This window comes from Peromyscus leucopus, chromosome 3 (assembly GCF_004664715.2).
Source record: "Peromyscus leucopus breed LL Stock chromosome 3, UCI_PerLeu_2.1, whole genome shotgun sequence".
Lineage (NCBI taxonomy): Eukaryota > Metazoa > Chordata > Mammalia > Rodentia > Cricetidae > Peromyscus > Peromyscus leucopus.
This window is the reverse complement of record NC_051065.1, coordinates 27,746,137-27,772,697: the sequence shown is the minus strand read 5'-3', so window position 1 is coordinate 27,772,697 and position 26,561 is coordinate 27,746,137. Positions and strand designations below refer to the sequence as shown.

At 41.2% G+C, this 26,561-nt stretch overlaps 1 protein-coding gene across 15 annotated transcripts in view; it reads left to right on the top strand.

Moving 5' to 3' along the window:
* Adam22 (ADAM metallopeptidase domain 22) overlaps window positions 1-26,561 on the top strand; it is a 219,605-nt gene that overhangs the window by 16,145 nt on the left and 176,899 nt on the right. For all 15 annotated transcript variants that reach the window (XR_003733698.2, XM_028862267.2, XM_028862324.2 and 12 more), the window contains exon 3: window positions 13,871-13,947. Coding sequence is in view for 14 of the 15 variants with exons in the window: in XM_028862267.2 (XP_028718100.1) it covers window positions 13,871-13,947 (77 nt within the window). In the remaining variant the exon portion in view is untranslated. The remainder of the gene's footprint in view (window positions 1-13,870; window positions 13,948-26,561) is intronic.

The following is a 26,561-nucleotide window of genomic DNA, read 5'->3' as shown; positions in this document are numbered from 1 at the left end:
TTCATGGGCGAGTGTGTGCCCAGGCTGTACAAGTCCCAGCATTCAATCCCTACCACCACAAAAATGAACAAACAGATTAAAAAAAAAAACCCTTTATAAAACAGACTCATCAATCAGTTTTCACAATTGAAGAATGAATCACATAGCTCTTTGAGGCTCCCTAAGACTCTGCATTCCACCCTCCTCCCCGGTCCTGTAGATAATGCTTATTACAGTGGAGTCACTTCTGAACTCAATAGCAAACAATATGGGACTAAAGAAATTTGCAATCGCAGTGAGTAGCATGCATATGCCGATAAGGACTATACTCTCTATGACAATGGTATTGCTTATAAGTAACAAACCAATAAGGTAGTTTTTATGAAAGCAACATTTACTATAGTCCTGAGAAGTACTTCACCCTTTTTGGCTAATTACTGTTTATAAGTCAACTTTTCTTCAAGTCATCATCATCCTATAACAGTTGTCAGAGTTGAAATTTTAAGTGAGCAAGTACTCTGTGCCACGCAGGCTGCCAAGCACTTGGGGCACAGAGGCGCTTGGTGCTGTGTTGAGAGTGGAAGGTAGTGCAGCTGAATGAGATGGACCTCTCAGATTGGGGTGAGAGGGATTAGCAGCTAGAAGCAACAAGGGAAGCAAAAATAGTCTGACCCCTGACCCCAGAAGAAATTTTGTTCACATATGCTTAGTCTCTTACTGCTTACACGGCAGACTAACATGCCATTCATCTTTGTCCCTAAACTCTTCAGTCTTCACAGCGTCCCAGGGGTTGCAACTTAATAAATTCAAAGCCCGAGGCATGGAAGCTTCAATAACTTACCCAGGATCACTCATTATAGGAAGGGATAGAGCTGGGGTTTAAGAAGGAAATGTGGCTCTAGAATCTGGAATTCTAACCACTGTTCCAATGTAACTTTTCTCAGTTATTGTACAGCAGGAAAGCTCTTTGGGGCCAAACATTTTTATATTACTGCCTTGCATAACAGAAACATGCCTTTTCAGACAGAAGAGGTCCGTGGGCAGGACCTTGTCTTCCTCGGAGTCCACTGTCGTGTTCATGGAGTCCTTGGCACACCTTGCATCCAGGCTTGCTGGCTGTGGGGAAGATGGCGGACATTCCAGGAAGGTCAGAGCAGGACAGAGGTGGTGTAGTGGCAGTTTGCTGAGGATGCTGGTCTGGAGAATGCTTGGCTCAGGAGACTTTGCCAGGAGGCAATTTCTGAGAAACTCAGTGGGGGAGGTACGGAGAGACTACCTACATGACTTTGAGAAGTGAATAAGTGCTCCTTAGGGATGATTTAATATATTAAATGAAACGTGACCTCTGTGGTACTTTAAAGTGTTCATTTGCTTAGAGCAACAAGAAGTAAACTATCATAAAACCCAACCTGGCTTTTTCCTTTGAAAAAAGAATCAAAATTCCTGTAGGACTCCCTTTTTTAACTCAGTATGTCACAAGCATGGAGTCCTCATAAAATTATTCTAATTGGCCCCCTAGTAGAGGCAAGAACTAGGGATCATGGTTTACTCAACTTTGTATCGAAGCACTAAACACACGGAGACCCAGATCTCACCGGGGAAAGACAACAAACAGCATCTCAGGCCCTGTTGTATATGCAGTTTTGTTAAGGTTCAGTGTCTGAGCAGACAGAGAAAATGGCTCCGGTCCAGCTCTGGGCTCAGCGGTTCTGCCATCCTGCCCTAATCAGGCCCTGGCTCCCAATTATTTTATTTGGTTTTCCTTTCTGTCTCTGACACTATGGTGCCCACATTCTACCAACCTTTGACATGAAATTGTTTCTGTTACCGGTTGGTTTCATGCCAGAAGCAAAGCATGGTCCGGCTAACAGTGTCCTTCCCTTTTTGTGTTCAGGCATGAGGTCGTGATGTTAATGACAAATCTTGAGGATTATGGGCTTTGTGCCCTTGGAGAAGGATGTCTTTCAGAGCTAACAGGATGTTGGCCTGTGGTTCTGACTACCTAGCAGTAGGTACTGTGAGCACGTCCTAGAAGCCCCTAGGAAGGCTCATATCTTTCATTATTCAGAATACTAGTTATTCCTTTTATTTACAGCTCTTTCTAGGTGGGCTCAGCAAGTTACAGAATTTGCTCCTTCCAAATTTAGGTATGTAGTTGGCTACATACTTTTCTTGCCCTAATTTTTATGTATGTTCACACATGTATGTATGTACATACTAGCATTGTGAGATATAAATTGATTTGTAGAATTTTCTTGTGTCTCATAAAACAGTATCTCTTAGTGTTTCTATTTCAAGAGAGAATTGAGACTCAGCGTATTTTTATTTTTTGTTTTTTTTGAGACAGAGTTTTTCTGTGTAGTCCTGGCTGTCCTGGAACTTGCTCTGTAGACCAGGCTGGTCTTGAACTCAGAGATTCACTTGCTTCTGTCTCCCAAGTTCTGGGATTAAAGGTGTGCACCACCACCATCTGGTGTATTTTTAAAATGCATTCTACTTTTCCAGGGAAAAGGTTTAGTGCTTAGGGTTAAGTGACCAGATTGCTCTTTCTGTGGTAGAAGCCATGAGTGACTTTCTTCAGTAAATAATAGAAGTGTGAATAAAATTAGTTTCTAGAGTTTTTTTCTTTGTCTATTATACAACTGAATAATTTCATTATTTTGCTGTCCCTTAGACTTTTGACACCATGTCTGTGAACTTTTATTCATTGGAACTTTTTCCACGTAGGTTTTTGTATTTGTTTGTTTGTTTTGAGACAGGGTTCACTATAGTCCAGGCTATCGTAGAACTGATATAATTCAAGCTCACATCAAACCTATGTCATTTTCTTACCTCCTATGTGCTGAGGTTTGGGGTATATACCACCATGCCTGGCTTCATTAATATTTTTAAAGGTAGATAGAGTCTCTGAAAGTACTATTCACCAGATATAAGTAAACTAAGTTTTTTAAATTAACATTTATGTTTTACTTTAAACATATATGGTAGAGAGATTCTTCGTTTTCCCTTTAATTTAATGGAAAGGGTTACTCTTCAAGCAGTTTGGAGACGCCAGCTGGTAGTATGTGGAAACCAATCAATTATATTTTAGGACTAAATTTATGTTATACTTACTGTTTTAGTTCCTTGCTATGTTCTGCCTGTGGCTGTGTTCAATAAATCCATGCTTTTAAGGCATTTTTTTTTGTCATAGATGGCTGATATTCTGATGTCTCTCTCCCATCACTCTTACACATACACATGTGTATATATGCATGCACATACACACATGCACATACACACGTCCACACGGTTTTCATTCTCTTCTTCCGTTACTGTGGTAATTGGGTAATTGAGATGACTATTGTGCCTTCTTCATCCCACCACCTGGGAGGTAAAAATTCGGATGTCTTTGCAGTGGCCCTTGTTTCTAGAGCTCTGTCATGTCATACCACAGGGAAGACAGCTTTTGGTGGTTGCTGGAGGGTTACAGATGAAAATACTCCAGTAATATCATTGTTGCTGTAGATCATGACAGACCACCATGTTGACTCTTCTTCCCCAGGACAAATTTTGCTCTTTTAAATTATTCTTGGATTATTTCTTGACCACATTCAAGGAAACTTTTTGGACAGTTGGGATATGTAGTAAAGAAGGAATCTGGTTCTTTTAAAGGTGAGTGTGTGTGTGTGTGTGTGTGTGTGTGTGTGTGTGTGTGTGTGTGTGTGTGTATGTGTGTGTGTGTGTGTGCATGCATATGTGTATGGGCATGTGCAAAAAGTCCTCCAGAGTTATGTAGTTTTATTTTCTAGCCGGAGAAGAGTGAGCAAAGGCTAACCCCGCGCGGGGATTTGTCTCCTAAAAAGGTGCAGTAGAAATGGTGGATGCCCACCACTTGCCATGAGGTTTTATTCAGTGATGCTCCCAAGTTTTCTGTCCCCACACACTGGAGGCAGCCCCTCGGCATAAGTCATCCTAATGCTCAGGCACCTCTAGTACCTGTAAGCAAGATGAAATCATGCAATCAAAGAAAAAGACAGAGTCGAGTGGCAGGAATAAACCTCGCTGTGAAGAACTCACCACTCTTAGCTCTACTCCGTGGAGCCGGCCCGTTTCTGGTGTTGCCTCCAGGGCAGATTGTGACCTAGCTGGCAGATGCAGCTCTTCTTTATCAGTTTGCTTTTGGAATTGTTGACTTCGGGGCTCATTATTCATTTTAGAGTGTGGAAGCTTAACTGCTCACTCATCTTTCTTCCTCTGGTTTTTTCCCTGTCTTTATTTAGCATTCCCGACTTGCATTATTCTCCACCGCAAGTCTTTTCACCGCAACTCAACCTTTTACGGTTTTCTCACAACACTGTAATTATGGCTGTTTCCAGTCCTCGCATGTGAGAAGAAGGTGGAAGGTAGGAAGTTTGCCTGACTCCATTTTCAATCACATGTCAAGCCCGCTGTGGGCTGGGAAGAGCTCTCATCTCATCTCCAGGTCTCTCCTGCCCTGAAGAGCATCAGGTCCCCAGTGCCGCACCTGAGGGATTTTGTCTGCTGATTTTCTTGGGGCTCCTTATGCTCCTGTTTAATTACAGCCCAGTGTTGTTCCTAGGTTACTAAGTATCTCAAACGTCTTCTTTGACCTTCGGAATTATGTGAGTAAGCATTTTCTTGTTCAGGCCTGGAATTAAAGGTCTAGTAATGGGCAGCTAATGGCTGAGATGATTGAGAGAATGATTTCTCAGAAGATAGCTGAGGCATAAATAGGTAATGAGGCTGCCTGGCTTCCTGAATGGAGAGATGAGAAATGGGAGCTGGTGCCAGGGTCGGCACAGTCTGTCTTCCTGCTTGTTGGAACAGGGGGCCACTGGAGAAAAGGACCCCAGGATCCAGGAAATCAGAGTCCAGGGCTCTCAGTGCTCTCAGAACTCCGGGGAACCCAGTAAGGCTGATGCAGGGAATGTCTCTGAAGAAGTCATCTCCTTCGACATCTATACAACATAACCTTTGTCCTTCAATAGAAAACCCCAAAATAAGAGCAGTGGGTGATGTTTATATCACTTGTTAAAAAATCCACATTCAGTAGAGTCAACGAGAACCGAAGTTTGACTTGGAAAGCGAGGAGGAGGGAGTAATCTGCAAAACAGAGGAAAGGGAGCTGAGTGGTGGAGAAACATCTCTACAAGGACCTGGGCAGATTGTCTACCCCAAAGGAGATATTCAGTAAACTTGGTGTTGGTTCTTCTTTTTTTTTAAATAAAATGGCAAAGAATTGAATCTCCATGTTATTTATCAAAGAGTTTCCCATGTGACTCCACAATGTGCCCAGGTTTCTACTTCCCTTTTCCTTCTCTTCCTTAAATAAAAACTTTAAGACTTCTGTTATTTTGGTTGAACTCAGCAAAGTTTAGGTAGAAAATTTTGAGAGGGCCATATATTTTATATTATGTTATATTACTTGTAAGAAATACTTGGTAGAGTAGACTATGATGTAATCTTGTATCTCAGCATGAAGGTTAAAACTGGGATATTTGAAGCTGTGCATTTGAAGCCACCCTGGGCCATATAGCAAGTACAAAGTCAGTTAGGGATAGATAGTGAAACTCTGTCAAGAACACAATTTAGTAAATCAGTAAGTAGATGTGGACCATCAGTTTTCAAAGGTAAACTTGTGTTATTGTTGTTCATAAATAGCAAAGGGAAGGGATGGGGAATTCTGTATATTGAATATCTGTTACCGCAAAGACCTTCACATCCATTTCTTAGTGCTCTTGGGATAAACTGTATTTCTTAGATGAGTTTAGAATGGTGACTTTTGATCTGGCCACACCTTACACTCACATGGTACCACTGTTAAAAATGTAGTCATCCTATTTTACTATAGACCAAATGAACCAGAACCTCAGAGTCCACAGCACAGGCTTTAGTGATTTTATGTGGCCAGTGTTGAGATGTTTCTCCATGCCCACAGTTTAGGCCTGACCTCCCACGACCATGCTCTCTGACTGTGTTCTAGCATTTCTCATGATTTCCTTGTGCTGACTGTACCTGATTTTTGTGCCTTTATCAATCCTTTAAGTGGTGTATTTAACCTGCTTTTTCAGTCTGAAAATCACCATGTCATCCCAGGGTAGCATGCAGATGGTGGAATGGTGTTGTAGCTCATATGATTATGGCACATAGACATATTTTGTAGTCATTTGGTAGCTTTTGACTGAGTTTTTTGGGGGTGGAGGGTGCGAGGACTACATCCCACTCATTTTTGTATCCCCAGGGCTTCACTGTGGTCAAAACTCTAAAGGCTGAATGGACCCACTGATTTGTAACAAGTCCACAGAGTGTGCATTATTGCTTCTGCTCTTTCAGAGATGAACACTTTTAGGTCAGAGATTCTAAAAGACCCGTTCTAGTTTATTCACTTGTAAATGAAAGCCTCAGATTTCAACCCAGATCAGCTCTTTCGAGTTCATTCTCAAGAGCATGGTTTTTGCTGTTGTTTGCTTTGTTTCCTCTGGTCTCTAATGACCTGCTGGCAGGCACTGTTTTGAGTTTTGTAATAGTGATGCAGATGACTGGATTAAAAGGACAGGTTGGTTAAAGATGCTGTGTAAATTAGATGCAGTGTATGACAGAGTTTATGGAAACTGTCGGCATGATTGAGTTGGCCAGACAGAAAACAGAGCTGTATTTATCAGAGTCATCAATACAGAAATGGGAGTCATGTCTCTTATTTCTCACGTATGTTGTGTTCGCATGTTCTCGTAACTGCTGCCTTGTAGCTCCGTTCTTCACATGGTTGTCTTCTGTCTCAGCTGCCTGGTTACTCTTACTCATGTGGCCGCACAAATGCAACAGTGAAGCATGGCCATCTTGGTGAATCGGAGTTTTAGTCTCAGTCCTCTGACAAAAGTTTGCTTGAGGCGATGGGGTATTGAGGAGGGGGAAAGAGGCTGTTGTTTATGGTGTCAAAACAGGGCTAATACATGCAAGGTTACTGCTGGTGGTCTGTTGTTAAGCTGAGGATGTTAGACTTCCGGGAGTCGCTTCTGTGTCGGCACTCAAGTGGCACAGAACTCAGGAAGCCAGAGTAGCTAAAGGTTCTGCTGTATACCTCAGTTCTTCTTTTAATAATGTGAATTATTTTTACAATTTTGTTGCATAATACCATTTGGTTGGTAATCCTCCCAATCCATTACTAGTCATTGGTTTGTTTTCAGGTTGACGTTAACTTAAGAACCTTTGTTGTTTTTTTTTTATTGTCAAAGTTCTGATTTTCACGAATGTTCTAGTGTCAGTTTATTTTTTTTTTAAGTTACTAATAAGACAGTCTTGAAAATTAATTTTTAACCTCTGGCATGTGTGGGTTGGCTCTGGTTTGTTGACTCCAGACTGTGTCAAGAGAAAAGGACAGGCTGCCAAGGAGCTGAACTTGTAGGGAACGAGGTATTGTGTTAACTTTGCGGTTCAGTTTTGGCTGTTTCTGTGAATAATAAACAGGTCTCAATCTGGAGATCATGTCAAGTTCCATAGGTCCCACAATTCTGTGATTCATTTATGAAATTAGAAATTAAAATTAGTTTTATGTAATTACACTGATTTATTAAGATTTCTTGCCATCTGGATAGCTTGAAAAAATATTGTTGCATTTCCTTCTGCATCTTTTGTCTCACAGCTGCTTCTGTGGATTGTTAGCCACATTCTGCCATACCTGTGTCAACTTCTCGTTGGAAAGTGGAAACCAACTTGTGTTTTTAACTGTAATTTCAGTTTCTCGGCTTGTAATTGGATTGGTCTTAGAGCATGTTTTGTGTGTCAGCTGAGGTAACATGGACTTTCCTAATGTAAACAGAGTTCTAAAATAGAAGTACAAACTTATTTTTCATGTTTGGTTTTCTTTCTGTAGGCCCTAGAACGTACATCTCAGAGCATTCTCATGTCTCTAAAGATATTCCTATCATAATAAGCACTCACCAGAAATTATGAAAACCTGGGTACCCATCCAAACCACAGAATGACAGCAAGGAGCTGACGTATGGTGGAGAGGCCTCCTGGGAGCTGGGTGCCCGGCCTGCCACCAGCTGGTGCGCTTGGAAATGATTTTTACCCATACGCACCTCATCTTTTCTGTTTGTAAAATAAAAGTATCCTATTGAGTTCTAAGAATCTTTTCAATTTTATTCTGTAACTCTGGAGTGTTTAACAGTTTTTAAAATAAATGAAGTACTGGGGATGTAGGTGGTAGAATTCTTGCCTAGCTTATGCAAAGCCCTGGTTCAATCCCCAGCGGCACCCAAGAAAGAAAACAAAAAACAAACAAACAAAAAACCAACCAAACCAGAATTTGTTCTTACATAATAATTTTTTTTCCTTTTTTGTTTTTTTCAAGACAGGGTTTCTTTGTGTAGTTTTGGTGCCTGTCCTGGATCTCACTCTGTAGTCCAGGCTGGCCTCGAACTTACAGAGATCCACCTGGCTCTGTCTCCCGAGTGCTGGTATTAAAGGTGTGTGTCACCATCGCCCAGCCCTTACATAATGATTTGAAGAAGTACATTTTTATAAAATTTTATTTCCAAATATCCCTCAGATGTAGTAATTGTCATGGTTGTTGTTTTTGTCTTCTTCTTTCTCTCTTCCCCCTCCTCCCCCTCCTCCTGCCCCCCTCCTTCTCCTTTTTTTTGGTGGGGAGGGAATGCTGGAGGTTGAGTCCAGAACCTAAGGAAGCGCCTGTTTCTTCTCTCTGGACGGCTTATATACCAGACATGTGAAGTCGGCTCCCCGATGCTAGAACATCATACAGAATGCCAGGAAATTATGCTTGCACTTGTCTTACTGCAAGTTTGCTTTGCTTGTGCTGTGGCTGCGTGTGGTTTGGCTGTGTTTCTCAAAGGTTGGGAGTGGAAGTATGGCCCCCACAGTGGCGGTCCTGAGGTGGTGAGACCTGTGAAATATAGGGCTGGGGGTAGGGGCCAGATTCAGGTAGGCCTCCTCTGGTTGAGTTAGTTTTCATGAGAGCGTTTTGTTTTGTTTTTGAGACAGGATCTCACTATGTAGCTCTGGCTGGCCTGGAACTTGCTGTGTAGACCAGGCTGGCCCCAAACTCAAAGAGATCTACCTGGCTTTGTGTCCTAGTCCCAAGAGTTTGGGTTTAAATGTGTATGCCGTCATGCCTGACCCACGAAGGTGGAGTTTTAAAAAAATGAGGCCATCCTATACCTTTGGCCCCTTCTGAATGTTGCAGGCTCCTTTTCTGCCTCTTCACCACGTGTTACAGCTCAACCTCTTGAGGACTCAGGTGTCAGGCCGTTTGGACTTTTCACCTATCAGAATTGTGAACAGCATAATCCTATATTTTTATCCATTGCCCAGTGTCATGTGTTTTGTTATAGCAACACTAAACAGACTAATAATTCCTGAAGACCTGCATGAACAATTTAGTTTTGGGGATGTCACAAGTGTCGGTCCTTCTGCTCTGCGTGCCTGGATTTTAGCCCAGCTGTGCAGGAAAATGACACCTCACACTGGTTCAATGAGCTTATTGGAGCTGTTTTTCTAACTGCTCGAAAAAGTGCCAGGGACTCTGTCTCAGTTCCCTATTGAGGTTGTCTTACATTACTCAAAACTTAGTGTCTTAAAACAATAAAAAAAAAAAATACAGTCTTATAGTTCTGGGGGATCTTATAAAGATAATTGGAAAGGATTGTCTGTACTGTGTTCCTTCAGGAGGCCTTTTTTCCAAAACATTTTACGTGTACACAGAGGTCAGAGGACAACTTGACTTCTCCTTCTGCCACATGGGTCCCAGGGATTAGACTCAGGTCACAAGCTTGGCAGCAAGTACCTTCAGCCACTGCTATCTTGTTGGCTCAGCCTTTGGAGGCTGCTTGTGTTCCCTGGTCATCCCGCCAACCTCAGATGGCTCAGTTCTCTACTTCCATGCCCACGTCTTCTCTGTGGCCTCTTTGCCCCCTCTTTTAAAGACAGATGTTAGCAGACAGGACCCACCCATGTGATCTAGGATAATCCCCCTTTAAGTCTTCACCTTAATCATTGCTTTGCAGGATCCCTCTTTCTGTCTAAGGCAATGTGTTCACAGTCTTGGGACAAGAATGTGGACTTGTGCAGGCCTGGTGTTCTAATAAATGCCTTCTAGACATTGCTGGTGCCTCACTGAGTCACACCTCAGAAGGGTCTTCTAAGACCACCTTAGGACCCTCATCCATTCTGGTCTAAGATCACATTGCCTAATTTTATTAACTCTTAAAAGAGTGGACTTATTTTCTAAACTTATTTTTAATCTCATTAATAAGTCACTTTCTGTCTTCCTCTAGTAGGCTGGTAGAGCTTAGGGGGAAGTGTGTTCAATTGATCATTCTGAATATCGTCTGTGAAAACCATCCCACATTAGAATTGTATTAAGTAATACACACTTAAAAAATTGAACCTTAGTTAAAATAAGCTTTCCTTGTATTTTCTTTGAATTTAAGTGTCTCCTTGGAACCCCACTGAGGCCTGTAAAATTAAAAAAAAAAAACAGAAGTAAAAAGGAACTGTAGGAAGAATATTGTGTAAAAATCACTGAATTGTTCTGTGCAAAATGAATGGAACTAGAGGACATTATGTTAACTGAGGTAAGCCAGACAGAAAGTCAAGTACTTTATCTTGTGTTTCTCACATATGGCAGTTTAAAATGTTAGTCTAGAAGAGGAGGAGGAGGAATAATAATAATTATTAGAGGCTGGGAAGAGGAGTGAAAGGAGACTGTGGGAGGCTGCATAACAGGCACCAAATGCACTGGAGGGAGTCATGAGCTCCGGTTCTGTTGCTGGAGGGTGATGATAGTTCACAGTAAGCGTTACACAGTTTCTGAAAACGGAGAAGAGAAGAGCTCAGAGGCTCCAAACATCAAGGAATGGTAAGGAGATGGAAATGCTAATCACCCTGATAAGATTTTATAAATGTTTTGAAATATCATATTATACCTCATACAGATATACAAATATCACATGTTAATTAAAAAGGAAAAAAGAGTCAGGTGGTGGTGGCGTGTGCCTTTAATCCCAGCACTCGGGAGGCAGAGATAGGTGGATCTCTGAGTTCGAAGCCAGCCTGGTCTACAGAGTTCCAGGACAGCCAGGGTTGATACACAGAGAAACCTTGTCTTAAAACACCCTCCCCCCAAAAAAACCTTCCCCAAAAAAATAAAAAGGAAAAAAGAATTAGAATTAAAAAACAGTAAACACGGGGCTGGAGAGATGGTTCAGCGGTTAAGGGCACTGACTGCTCTTCCAGAGGTCCTGAGTTCAATTCCCAGCAACCACATGGTGGCTCACAACCATCTGTAATGAGATCTGGTGCCCCTTCTGGCCTGCAGTCATACATGCTGTGTATATTATACATATATATATATGTATATGTATATATAATATAATAAATAAATCTTAAAAAAAAACAGTAAACACTTTGCTAAAAATAATAGTAGCATTACCTTGGTTTGAGCCATCATCCCGATGTGGCCTGTTCACCACAGATTTATGGTGTTAGCATTTCTAATTCAGGGGAGACTGAGATAAAAGCTGTCATAGTCACACAGGGACCTAGGAAGAATGGAAGAAGGAAAGGTTCATTTTAATTGAGACATCAATTCTGGTAAGTAGGGCTTTCCTGATGCTGTTCCCAAAACATGGTCTGAACTTCAGGAAACCCGGGGAGCTTTTAGACAGAAAGAACAGTCTATCGACATAGTATTAAGAGTGAGCAGGCCTAATGGGAAGCCTGCATTTCAGTGAGCAGGGCATTTGTAGTTGTATCATTGTTCACTTAGGCATCTAGGTGATTAATAAAACAGCCTCCAGCAGCCACTCAGGAAATACTGAGTGAGTTCCTGCTGTGGTCAGTGCCGAGTCTCTGATATCACTCTGACCTGCAGTGAGGAGAGGGAGATGGAGACTTGATGGGAGAGCAGTGTTGTGGACTGAATTGTGCTCCCTGGAAGTTCATGTGTTGGAACCCTTACCCCATGTGATAGTACACGAAGACAGGGCTTTAAAAGAGGAGGCTAAGGTCAAATGAGGTTATCAGGCTGGGGGTCCCTAACCCAAGAGGACTCATATCCTCAGAAGGGGAAGTGCCCGAGAGTGCACACAGACTGTGCGAGGACATGGTGAATCCCCAGAGGGGCCTTGTAGAAACTGAATCTGCCTTTGTCCATGGACATCTGCCCTCCAGCACTGTGAATACGAACATCTCTGTTGTGTAAACCACCTGTCTGTGGTCTTGTCTTAGGGCCTCTGTGTGGCAGGTTCTAGAAGAGCTGCTGACCTGAATCTTGAGATTCAGATTGGGTTGTTTTCAGGAAACTGCCCAGGTCAAGAGTCTGGTTTGAAAAGCTCTCAGCAGAAGTCGTGAGTAAAAGTTATAGGTAGTGTTGTTCTTTTGAGTTAAAGAGTAGGTGGAAGAAGTCAGCATGGATAAGGTCTAGGGAGGTGCTTGGGAGTCCAGAGCACTGTGCCAGGGCACTGGGGAGGCAGTTGTGGAGCGTCTTGAAATGTGGGGACTGGATGGGGGGTCTTTGGTAGAGTAGAGAATGTGCAGCTTACACTGGGTTTTCAGCAAGGATCTTTGAAGATCAGGGGATTGTGGTATGTGGTAGCGGTAGAGCTAAGAGTAAGGGGCAACTCCAAGGACCTGGTAAAGAAAGAGGAAACCAGGGCTTGGTGGGCGTTGGAGTTAGCTGAGCAGAGTGAGGCAGTTAGGTTTGTCCATGAAGAGGCTGAAGGGTATCTGAGCACTTCGTCCTCCTGGTTAGGGCGGGACTGGTGTTACAGCCACTGCTGAGCAGGCGTCTCCAGCCCACGTTCTTTCAAATACTGTTCCATGGGAAAAGCGCCAGAAAGCTTTGTTATTGCTAGCCAGGCCCTCTCTTTCCACCCAGTCCCAAGTGTACCGAATGTGAAGTCCAGGGCTGCTTGCGGCCCCTCTGAGGTCCCTTCCCATGATGCAGCTTCTCGGGGACCAGCAGCACTGTCAGCCTCATTTACTGCACAAGGTGGCTGAGGTGAGGATAGCTCTAAAATAATGCACATTGTTTCTCCTTATAATAGCAATTATACATGCTTACTTTAGAAATTAGGTACATATGAAAAAAACCCTCAAGAATACACAAACATAAACAGAATAAAAACCAGGGAATTCATAGTCTGTTGTTTAGAGGTAGCCACTATTGGTATTGGGCAGTGAAATGGAATAGGCTGTTTTCTTTCTTTCCAGTTTAGTCTCATGATCATTCATAAAGCTGCTGATTGTCCGTCAGCGTTCATAGGATGGCACAGTAAACAGTGCCTGTTTTTGTCACAGAAACATTTGGGGGATGATATTCTTAGTACATACAAAGGCTTAAGTTTGTGCTTAGAAATATATGGCAGCTTCTCTGAAATTAGGTTTCACAAATTACATCTGTCATGCTATTTTAAAATTATATATTAAAGGTTTGATAAAAAAAGGAGTTTTAATTGTAGTTTAAATGTCTTCCTTGTAAATAGATGGTATTCGCTGTATTATTTTACTCTTGAATGAAGTACAGTTTCCTTTTGGAAGGTACAAAGCTTAACTTTAAAAGAGCGGCTCGGAGAACGGGGAGCCAGTCTACTGAGGTGGAGCTGGATAGGCATTGTTCCAAGACTCGAGACAAAGCAGGACAGTAGGCCCTTTGTCCCGGCTGGATGGTGATTACCTTTGGATTGGTGGCGGCGTGGCTCCCAGGAGGGCACACAATTTTGCTTTATTCCGCTGTCATTTATCCTCCTGTGGAATTGCTCTCTCGTTTGTGATACTATGAGCCTTTCAGAGTGACTGCAAGAAATTCTCATGTACAAACGAATCACCACAGCGACTATAAATATGTTTTACCTTTTTGATATTGCAGCTGACTCATGTGGACAAGGCAAGCTTCCAGGTGGATGCCTTTGGAACATCCTTCATTCTTGATGTCCGGCTAAACCAGTAAGTGCTTCCGGAGTTGTCTTCACTATCATTACGTGATCTAGTGACTTTCAAGAAATAAATGTGCATTAGAAGTTGAACGGCTTTAATAGATAGATAACTTTTACACATATGTAATGGAAGGTAGGAGTTCTTCCGGCATTTTGTATAAGAATATTTATAATTGAGCTTCCTATGAATGATAGATTATTTAAATATACTGAAGGCAGTAAAAGTCCTTTCTCTGTGTGTGTGTGCTTGTATGTGTACATGCTCATGTATACACCAGTTCACTGGTGTGCAGGTGGATGTGGAGGACAGAGGACAGCTTCGGATCTGTCCTCCTTAAATAAAACAAAATATGTATTTGGTGTGTGTGTGCACATGTGTGCACTCACTCCCAGGTGCCTACTGTGATGCTTGTGTGGAGGCAGAGGACAAGTGGAAGTTGGTTCTCACCATGTGGGTCGCAGCCATCGAAATCAGAGCCTCAGGCTCGGTGGCAGGCACTTTTGCCTGCTGAACCGAGGAGCCATCTTATCGACCTTTTTGTTACTTTAGAGAGACAGAGGCCACGTGGTGGTGGTGCATGCTTTTAATCCCAGCACTTGGGAGGCAGAGGTAGGTGGGTCTCAGCAAGTTAGAGGCTAGCCTGGTCTATAAACTGAGTTCCAGGACAGCCAGGACTGTTACACAGAGAAACCCTGTCTGAGAGAGAGAGAGAGAGAGAGAGAGAGAGAGAGAGAGAGAGAGAGAGAGAGAGAGAGAGAGAGAGAGAAACCAAACAAACCCTGTCTTGAAAAAAAGAAGTAAAGAGTGAGAGAGAGAAAGATAAAGTCTCTTCATCAAAGGGGTATTTACTCATGTACATTTTGCCCAACTTGTTCATGTTCTTTGAAGAATTCTGGTACAAAAACTTGCATTTTCTGAGGAAGAAACACATATGACCACAATACTGAGAGAAAAGTAGATTTTTTTTTTGTGATATTAACCTGAAAATATTAGACATTTTTCTTTTTGGGCTGGGATCTATACTAAATGTAGGTGGCAGGGAGCTATTTTCTTTAAAAATTGTTCTTTATTCTTGAATTTCATACATGTGTACAATGAAACATGATCATATTTACCTTATTTTCCCACTCCTACAACATCTATATTCCTCATAGTCTCTCAACACATCCTTTTCCAAACTTCACACCTATCTCCCTCTTAAATTACCCACTAAATCCAGTTAATACTGTCTATATATGCATGGCTGTCCACTGGAACACAGGAACCCTACCAGTGGCCACATCTCTGAAAAGATTGTCCCTGCCTCAGCAACTACTAACTACCAATAACTGCTTAATAACCCCTGCGGTACCTACGCTGGGATTTTGGCTGGCTTGACCTTTTGTAAGACTTGTGTGGGTAGCTGCAGCTGCTGTGAGTCCGTGAGTCCAATGGCTCTGCTAGGGCTGTGTCTTAGTCACTGTTCTGTTGCTGGGAAGAGACACCATGACCAAGGCAACTCTTAGAAAGGAAACATTTAACTGAGGCTTGCTCACAGTTTCAGAGGTTATTCCATTATCATCATGGTGAGGAGCATGGCAGTAGGCAAGCATACTTGATGCTGGAGAAGTAGCCGAGAGTTCTGCACCCTAATCTTCAGGCAGCGGGGCCCAGAGAAGTGCCTGGTCTGGTGGGAGCTTTTGAAACCTCCAAGCCCACCTCCAGTGACACATTTCCTTCAGCAAGGCCACACCTCCTAATCCTTCTAATCCCTCTCACATAGGGCCACTTCCTGGTGACTAAGCATTCTAATATCTGAGCCTAATATATGGAGGCCACTCTTATTCAAACCGCCACAGTCTAGAAGACAGCGTTCATAGCGCACCTCCCCAGCTTCCAACTCTTACGTTCTTCCTACCTCATCTTCCAAGATGCTCCCTGAGTGTATGTTTATGTAGGGGTGGGGGTGGTAATGTAGCTATCCGGTTAGGACTGATACAAGTCCCTTATTCTCAGCACTTTACCAGACATGCATCTTCCCATTGACTGTTGCCCACTAAAAAAGAAGCTTCTGTGACTGAAATTAAGAGCAGCCAGGATCTGTGGGTACAAACACATAAACATAAATATTTAGAAAGTACTTTAACAGTGTAGCCATTTAGCGAAATAGCAGTAGAGGGTTCTTTTCAGGGCCAGTTGCCTCCCAGCCATGGACTTTTGTCCAGGATCACAATACCAGCAAAGAAATTTCACCTTGTGGAGCAGACCTGAAATCCAGTCAGGAAGTTATTACTTACCCCATAACAGCTGTGTCGCTCGCTATTGGGCCACTGGGCACATCATGCCTGGCAGGTTGGTCTTGCAGCACGCTGAGTCCAGCTCCGGGTAAGGCCGTGGATGTATTTTCTCCTCACCAGCCTGTGTAACATCTCCCCACATTATGAAAGCTGGCCATCTGGGAGGAACTTCCTTGATCATGTTTTGGTTGGTTTCTCTGTGTCTGACAGCCACGTGTGTGTGTTGTTTTCATCAATAGGCTCTTACCATCCCGTAAATCCTCATGCGTGGTGAGGATAAGAGCATAATTAAATGATAATCACCAAGGGCAGTGACAATAGTCCGGCTGTTTTTCAGACCTCTGGGGCATCCCTGACAGTAACTTGTAGGGAGGCGTCCCGTGCCTTGAACTGCAACTTTTATTTAATAATCCATGCAGTCTGTGAGCCAACTGTCCATCCAGTCAGGGTGTTCTATTTTAACTCTTTCTAAAAAAAAAAAAAAATCTTGTGTTTTGAAACTAGCTTACTAATGAGTAGGTTTCTATAGGCTTTTTCATATATCCTTAGGTTTGCCTAACCCACGCCACGCTGCTCTTCTCCCTGTGCCCTGTCCTCAGCCCCACTGAATTCGTTGGCTCCTGGGATTATCCATCCACCGGTCGCTTCTCATTTCCCAGACGTTCTTCTGTTGCTCCAATCATTACCCTTTAGCTGGTTGTGAAACAGTGGATGTCTCTATGGTTTTTGATCCACCCTCCTTTGCGTTAACCCTCGCTCCATTCGTGATCTTCCCGCTACTCCCACCTCCCTCTTTTCCTGCCAAGTATTCCACTTCCCTGGTTTAGTTTTACCTCTAATCTCCCATCTCCTGGCTTGTAAGCACCCTCCCAAAGGCCTCTCCCTAGCTTCCTGGCTTTCACTTGTACTCCAAGTTAACACATAAAAGAGAAGATTTGAAGGTAGGATCGCCATATGAGAGAAAACAGTATTTATCTTTCTGGGCCTGATCTACCTTTTTCAGTATATGTTTTTCTGGTTCCATGTATTTATGCAAATTTTGTGACTTAATTTTTTTTTACAACCTAGTAATATTTCATTGTATATATGTGCCATATTATTTCTTATCCATTCATCTCTTGGTAGATGTATAGGTTGATTTTATCCTCTAGCTATTGTGAATAGGATAATGGACACAAATGTGCAAGTGTGTCTGTAGTAGGGTATAAAGTTTGTTAGTAGCTATATTCTTTATGCTGTGAAAGCCACAATAATGTGATATAGCTTTTTTTCTGTCTCATTTTTCTATAGGTTTTTTTCTTTTGCAATTTCATGGTTTTGGTTTGATTCACCTTTATGGCTGTATTGGTTTAGGAAGAAGGAAGGTGGAAATTGAATACTCTCTTAAAAAGCTTTGGGCTGCTCTCTCATGAAGCAATTCTAGGGCTGTGGAACAAGCCAAAAAAAATTTTTTTTAAACTAGAGGAAAATTAAGTCTGTGTGTAGCTGGATATCAGTTGCAGAATAGATCCAATAATACTTATTTTTAGATTGGAATTGAAGGAAAAGAATCATTACATAACATTCCTTCAAAATATCAGTAAACCAGATTATCTCTAACCAGATTATACAAGAGTTCATTCACCCTTTGGGTTGTTTGTCTGTGGAAGGGGTTTAAAAACACAGACAGGCTAAAGCCAGAAGCACAGCCAGTTCCTGCTTTGTCAGTTATAAAGGGTCGAAGCAGCTTCCTTCATGGGTCACGGCTGTGAAATTTCACTCTTTAGGACAGATACATTAATAACACCAAACATATGGCTTGCTCTGCTTGGATTGGTCCTGAGGCTGCACAGGACCTTCCAAAGGTCAGCAGAGGTGTTGTATTTTACAGTGAATCATTCCTTAGAAAGAAGAGGGCTTAGAAGACATCTGACCATATTATCTGAGCTATCCAGGCCAAGTCTTTTCCTGTAAATTACTCTGTTGTTATCCAGTGAGCGAATAATTAGTGCCTCAGAGCAACACAAGAATAGTGGGAAAGTTCTCTCTTCAGCTCCCTAAGCGTTTTATGACGGGTCACCTGTCAAAACCACCCCTCCATCAACAGACCACAGAGAAGCAAATGCTCCACAAGCAGGGTGATGGGGTCTATTGGGATGGGAGACATGCAAGATCTTTCTGAAATCTTTGTTTTTAGAAAGGATTCTTCTGTATGGCTGTTAGACCTGGGATGACCCAACTCCAAAATGTAGAGTTTTTTTTTTTTTTTAATTCCTTTATCATGGATCATCCTGCTCTTCTTATTTCAATAACATCAAAATACTTTTTCTCTTACTCTGTGACTCTTATTCCAATCTTTTTATTACCTGTTTCATAGTGGAGGATGGTACCTGAAACTCAGCAGGTGGGCTGACCATGCAGAGTGGAAGGTGCCCTGGAGACAGCAGAGGTGGGAGGTGGGGGTAGGGGTTGGGGGACGGGGGGGGGGTAGGGGGTGGAGGGGGGGAGACCAAAACAAGCTCGGGGAAAAGGGCATTCAGATTCTGTTCAAATGGGCAAGTTGAGTCTTGTCTTTTATTTAGGGAAATCACCTGCCAATTAGTCACCTTTTTTTTCCTTTTTTCCTCTGGGACCTTGGATTTCTAGGAGAAATAGGAGTCCTGGCAGATGAAAGATGGGATATGAATTCAGTTGAAACCAAAAGCTAGCTCTGGAAGCTATTTATTTGTCTATGCTCCACTTAGAAAGTGGCTAATGCAGCTGATAAAAATAAATGATGAGGATAAGAGTATAATTAAATGATGATGTTTTATGATGATAATAAATACCAGACCTTTCACTATTATTAGTAAATCTATAAATGAATATTTTGTTCTTCTAAGTAATTCATTATTGGAATATTAGTTATTATGTATATCTATTATTGTGTAGAAGACAAGTCTGTGTTGAATAATTTAAGATTTTAATTTTCATTTTACATATATGTATGCACATGTATATGTATATAGACTCACACATATACATACAGACATAAATATATAGATGCAGATAGACATATGCACACATTTGTAATTCCCTGGGTAGTGCTGAGAGTTCTTCTGGAACCTGAGGGCTTGGGATACCAGAAGGAAATAAGCACTTCATTCTTGAAGAACTTGCCTTCTGGCCAAAAAGACCATACACTTGTTAAATAAGGTAATTATCAGAAAGTGACCTTATTGTTGGTAGAGCACCTGTAGGGATGAAGGTGATACACAGTGGGATGGTCCTTCTGTACACTGTGAATATGTGTTTCTCTCATTTGTTAATAAAAAGGTGGCAGGCTGATAGCTGGGCAGGAAGTTAGGCCGGAAAGCCAAACTGATAATGATGGGAAAAAGGAGGGCAGAGTCAGGGAGTTGCCAGCCAGATGCAAAGGAACCGAGATGAGAATGCCAGACTGAGAAAAGGTACCAAGTCATGTGGCTAAACATAGATAAGAATTATGGGTTAATTTAAGTGTAAGAGCTAGTCAGTAATAAGCCTGAGCTACCAACCAAGCATTTATAAGTAATCTGAGTCAATTGTTTGGTAGTTGCTGGCGGGACAGAAACTTCCACCTACAGTGATAGTTAACAGTTACTGTCAAGACATGCCATCTCTAAGAAGGGTGATATGTGAATGTAAGGCACTCCCAAACGGAAGGAGCAACAGTAAAAGTGAAGCCAAGAATAAGCTTAGCATGTCTGAGAGAAGGAAGGACAACTGAAGACCATGAAACAGGGGGAGCCAGAGTGTCATTAAATGAGGTTAAAAGGGAAAGGGAGCTAAACTACCTGGGGCCTCAGACCACAGAAAGATGCTGATAAGTGTGAGTTATCCATTGCCTTACACTCGGTTGCATTATTGACTTTTTCTCTCATTGGCTTGTGATCATCCAGGCTCAGTTATTCTATATTTTAAAACTTTAAAGTGATGTCTCTGAAGACTTACTCATTGAGTACAGGGTGTGCTGGTTAGTTTTGGTCAACTTGACACAAACTAGAGACAGTGGTAAAGAGGGAGCCTCAATTGAGTAATCGTGTCTATGAGATTGGCATACGGGAGTTTTTGTAGGGCATTTTCACGACTACTGATTGATGTGGGAGGGTCCAGTCAACTGTGGGCAGTGCCACTCTTGGCCATGCCGTCTTGAGTGGTATAAGAAAGCAGGCTGAGCAGGTCACAGGCATTAAGCCAGTAAGCAGTGTTTCTCCACGTGTCTGCTTCAGCTCCCGCACTGGCCTCCCTCAGTGATGGGTTGTGACATGGACGTGCCAGCCAAATGAACCTTTTCCTCTTCAAGTGGGTTTTGGTCAGTGTCTTATCACAGCAACAGCAAACAAACTGATACACAGGACTTGATGTCACCATGCTATTTATTGTCCCTATATAAGGAGGACAACTTGGAAAAAACTAATTTCCCAAAGTTGACTTAAAAACAAATTAAAAAAAAAAACATTGTATATTAATAAAACACCAGAAAATTACTTCTCAAGTATTTAAGTCTTAAAAAGGATCCCAGGGAGCTGGAATTGGTGGCGCATGCCTGTAACCACAGCACTTGAGGGGCAGGGCCAGGAAGATCAGGAGTGCAAAGCCATCCTGAACCTCCCAGTGAGATCAGAGACCTTGATTCAAAAACATCTTTTCCCATAGTGCTCAGGATAAATACAAAGACATTGAAATGTTTATATATATATATATATATATATATATATATATATATATGTATATATATATATATTACTTCAAATATTTGTGTCAAAATAATTTAGGTAGCTATACATATATCTATTTAGTTCTAAATAGTTTTATTTGGTGACAATAGACACTGTCTCAGATCTTTTGTTAATGGGACTATCTGTAGTATTCACTAGGCAGAATGTGATTATTCACCAGGGCTTGGCTTATCCTAACACCACTTAAAGTAATAGAAGTGTCTTTGTATAAGTGTAATGATTATCTTAAGGTATATTTTCATAAAATTCACTCATTTCAAATGTACTAGTCAATGATTTATAAAGTAACTAAAGAGTAATACGACAGTCATTGTTAATCAAGCTTTTTTTTTCTTTTTGAGACAGTGTTACCTCAGGCTGTCCCAGAACTGGCTCTGTAGTCTTGGCTGTCCTCTGACTTGTGATCCTCCTGCCTAAACCTCCTGAGTGCAGGGATTACAAGTGTCTCTTACTGTGCCCAGGGGCTGCAAATCACTTTTAAAAGACATTGGAATTCCTCCGATGAGAGTCTTTTCCCCGTTTAGATTTAATTCCCATCCCTGTCTCTAGCTCCTAGGTAATAACTAATTTACTTGTCTTTATAAACTGCCCCTCCCCTCCCCCATAGTTAGGGTGTGTGCTCTGTGCCTGGCTTCCTTCAGTTGGCAGACTTAGGAAGTTCATGTAGGATACAGCATGTGCCAGGTGTTCATTCCAGCTTTTTTGTTTTATTGCATGGCATGTGTCTGCGTGGGGTTTGTGTGCATGCATCTATCTGTGCATATGTGGTGTCTATATGTGGTTCACTTTGTTACTTTGGACATTTTCATGGACAACTTTATAGTTTTCTCTTGAGTACCTATCCAAAAGTGAAATTGTCGGACCATATAGTCCCTTTCTTGTTTAATTGCTAGAGAAATGCTAACTGTTTTCTGTAGTGGACTTTTGAGGGTTTAGTGGTGAATTTTCTTTCTGTGAATGCTATGTCTAGTATAAATAATTAATAAGGCCTTAGGTTTTTGGTATTGTGCCCATTGCAAGTTTGGAAAGGGTTCTATATTTTTAATGGCTATGATCTTATTATGTTGCTTTGATTCATAATGAAACTATTCCTTTGAAATATATAGAGAGCTTTTGAACCTTTTTTGGGGTAAGTCTCCCATTGATAGACTATTCTAAGGAACTTTATGTGGATCTCACATATTTTAGCCTTAGCTGAAACAAGTTTCATTTCTTCTATTTTTGTTTGTTTCTTTTTCTTTTTTTACTTCTTCTTCTTCCTTTTTTTTTTTTTTTCCAAGACAGGATTTCTCTATGTAGCCCTGGCTGTCCTGGAATTCACTTTGTAGACCAGGCTGGCCTCGAACTCACTAAGATCTGCCTGCCTCTGCCTTCCAAGTGCTGGGATTAAAGATGTGTGTCACCACTACCCGGCTTTTTCTGTTTTTCAAACGGGGTTTTGGTATGTATCTCAGTTGGTCTCAAACATCCCCCAAACCTCCTGCTGCATCCTTCTGAGTGGGTGGGATAGTAGTCCTTCAGTGCTGGCCTGCTTTCATTCTCTTCCTCCTCCTCACCACCACCATCATCATCATGCTGAGAGGTTGTAGTTTTAAATTGCAAACCCCCAAACTAGGATTTTGTAAGTATAGGTATAGTTTTCTCTCAAAAGCAAGACATTTCTTGAACTCAATCTAGGTTGGCTTTGGTTGTTAGTGGGACTGCCTTTGGTTTAAAAGCCCAGAACAAAGAGAATTGGATTCGAGGTACTAGAATGACCATTGGATTTGCCTGATAATGAGCCAGAGAGTGGTCCACCACAGAGACCAAATACTAAAGTTCAGGCATGGGAAGTTATTGCTGAAGGAATGGGTTGAAGAAATCCTAGATTCATTGGGACGGAAGCTTTTTACGGGGTGTGGACGAGACTGTGAGGCTCAGAGTGGAGCTGAACCCTGTATATCTTTGTATCACTGGTTCATGTAATTATTTAAAATGTAGCCTTTCTGCCTGGAATAATGGCATATGACTATAATTCTAACACTCAGAAAACTGGGATAAGAGAACGGTGAGTTGTAAGTTTAGGTCTGCCTGGGCTGTCTAACTAGAACTATGCCTTAAGAAATGGGAATAATCATCTATAAGAATGCCATAGCAAAGCATATACAATACTTTATATTAGTAATACATGCTAATAGAAAGAAAACACAGGGCCAGGTGTGATGGTGCATAAAGGTCGAGCCAGGTGGATCTCTGAGAGTTTTAGGCCAGCCTGGTCCACATAGTGAGTTCCAGGAAAGCCAGGACTACATAGAGAGATGTTGCTCAAAACCAAAATAACAAAACCCAAGTAAATTAATAAATAGACAAATAAACACACACAAAAAAAATATAGCTATTACTTACAGATATTTTTAGCAATACCATCTCTTTTTGATTAACAGGAAAATCTGGAGATTATAGCATGCTTATGAGCATATTATTTAAATTTGTAAATAAAATACAGAATTGTTTAATAAAAGGCAAGACTATGGTTAGGTTTTCAAGGAAAAGATCATAGAAATACTACTTTTAAGTTTGAAATTATTGCTATATATATTTTAGTGTTGCACATTTTTTTTTTTTGGTTTTTCTAGACAGGATTTCTCTGTGTAGCTTTGCGCCTTTCCTGGAACTCGCTTTGGAGACCAGGCTGGCCTTGAACTCACAGAGATCCACCTGCCTCTGCCTCCCGAGTGCTGGGATTAAAGGCGTGCGCCACCACCGCCCAGCAATGTGTTGCACATTTATTAGATGAGTTGAAAATGTATTTGGTGGATTAATTCAGTACTTTTAATGTATAACAGTGAAACATGCACTGTAATTAAATGGTTTTGAAGAATTGAGTAAGTTCTCTTTTGAATTTTTACAGTGATTAGGGGACATGTTGAGCATGTATCATCAATGTTCTCTGCTGTCTTTCAATAGGATGCCAAATGATTGAACCTTGCAAATTATCTAGCAGCTATAGTGGGAGAGATGGACAAGAGGGACTCTATCAGATACAATTAACTGGATTTCTTAGGCATAGTCAGTATAACTTGGTTTTGGGATATGGCTGCCAGGGTGTTGGATGGAGAGTGGCCTGTGGTGGTGTACTCCTTTATTCCCATTTGTTTGGGAAGCTAAGGAGGAAGGTTCACTTGATCTGGTGAATTCAATGCCAGCAGTCTTTGTCTTAAAATCAAAGATATGAATGTATTACCAAAGTCAAAGTCAAACCAACTGCTCTCCAAAACAAAACAAAATATATTGGATGAACAAAATATTTTTGAAATAAAAGATGCATGTTGGAATAACTGTATTTGCTTTTTATTTGTTATTGGATTTTAGAATAAGGTACATGCTTAGTTCAAATGATACTATTTCATAGAGGCAGTTGCTATTTGTCTCTGAAATATTTTTCTCATATATATATAGTCTGTTACCACATACCATGAATACGTGTATTTTCTCCCATATCAACATATCTTTTTACTCATTGAAAGCTGGAATGAGAGATGTATTGTTCACCCCTGTCCCATGAGTGTGAATTATTAGCCATTTTCAGAAAAGAAGTATTTGGTAATTATCTCAATGATTTTCTTTCAAGCATTTGTTTTTAATCACCTCTATATCCATCCCCAAATTACGTTCTTTCTCTTTCTCCTTTATAACTTTGAAGGTGGAATGGACTTGGGGATTTTTATCTAGGTAATATTTGTATCCTACTGCAGGGCTTATCCCTTGCAAGCTTCACATTGTCCTAACTAACATAGGAGAAGCCTACTAGGGTCCTGTGTTCTTTCAACAGAACCCTACTCGTGGCTAAGAACTTCTTAGCTTCTGGCACAGCAAGAGAAATTTTGCTTTCTGGGACAACTGGCTTGACTTCTTACTGAAAATGGGCTTTTAGATTTTTTATGGTGACTTGCTATATTCTTTGTATATCATAATCATCTTATTACATGAGAAGAGTCAGACAGCAGCTGTTACTGTTTCTTATTTCTAATGAAACATTGAGCCAACATGAATTATAACATAAGCATTTCAGCTTTGGAAAGCTCGGCTTGCACATATCAATTGTGCAAGATCTCAGATATAATTCCACTTAAAATGTAATCATAGATAACCATAAGTGGAGATCAAGAGATGATTATTGGGACTTTAAAGAAATACTACAATTCCAAATTATTAAGTGATTACTCTTCTCCAAGAGGGTCTAATTTTTTAATAGTCTTGAAACTCACTAGTGAACAGCTTGATGTCTTTTCCTCCATAACTATAAAATTTGACCAGATATCTATAGTGAGATTCATTTTATATCAGCGATGTTAATCTCATGTTCAAGTCATTCATGACCATGGAAATAGGTACTATCCAGTGCAGACTGACAAAAACTGTAGTTATAGTGCCATCAACCCCGGAGAAATGAAGTTTGCCTGACAAAAGATTTCTGATAGAGCTTTTCAAAAAACTGATTTTATTTCCCCACATGGGTTTTACACTATGTAAGATTTAGCTGGGACATTTTTTATTTAATTAGAGGAGATACTTGTATAAAGTTCAGGGAGATACAGAGGGCGGGGGGCAATGTGTTAATGGTACTGTAAGAAATCACTCCAAGCATTTAGAGATTAAGTGTTAATGCCTGAAGTGGGCTTAGTGGCATACATCTCTAATTCTACTTGGGAGGATGGAAGGGGGATTTGAAGCAGGCCAGCTTGTGCTACAGAGTAAACACTATCTGGAAAAACTGAAAATATATTCCTATAATCTTAGCACTTGGGGGGTGCTAAGGAGAATTGCTGTAACTTTAAGGCTATATAGTGCGTATTGCACCACCTAGAGATACATAGTAAGACACTGCCTAAAACCAAACCTAAACACTCTAAAATACATACATGCATGCATACATACATACATACATGCAACAAACATTGGGATTTTTTTGTTGTTAAATCTTTAGTAAGCTTTTTGTCATTGTTTCTTAGTATCAAAATATCCTACATTTCCATAGGTAATATTGCTTTTTAGTTTTAGTAAGTAGTGATTTTATTTGTTTTATGAAATTGTTTTCTTATAGCTTCTTTTGCTATTGCTTTGAGTTGAAAGTAAGAAAAAGTGTCACTCATATAGTATTGTACATTATATTTCTTATCTCATATAACCACGTTTCCAGAGGCTAGGCAGACCCATGTGTGAAAAGCAGGGTCACATTTCCTTTATCTGGAAAAGACAAAAAGAGAGCCAGCTGTGGTAACTGATGCCTGTAATCCCAGCACATGGGGAGAGGCTGCTTCAGGAGGATGGCTTGAGTTTCAGGCTACCCTGGAGCCACATAGTAAGTACTGGGCCAGCCCGTCTTAAAAACAAACATCCAGCCAGGTGGTGGTGGCACTCATCTTTAATCCCAACACTCAGGAGGCAGAGCCAGGTGGATCTCTGTGAGTTCAAGGCCAGCCTGGTCTACAGAGTGAAATCTAGAACAGGCACCAAAAACTACACAGAGAAACACTGTCTCAAAAAACAAACAAACAAACAAACAAAAAGAAACAAAACATCCCCCTCTAGCCTATAAAAACACAAAAAGACTACCTTGTCCTTTGTC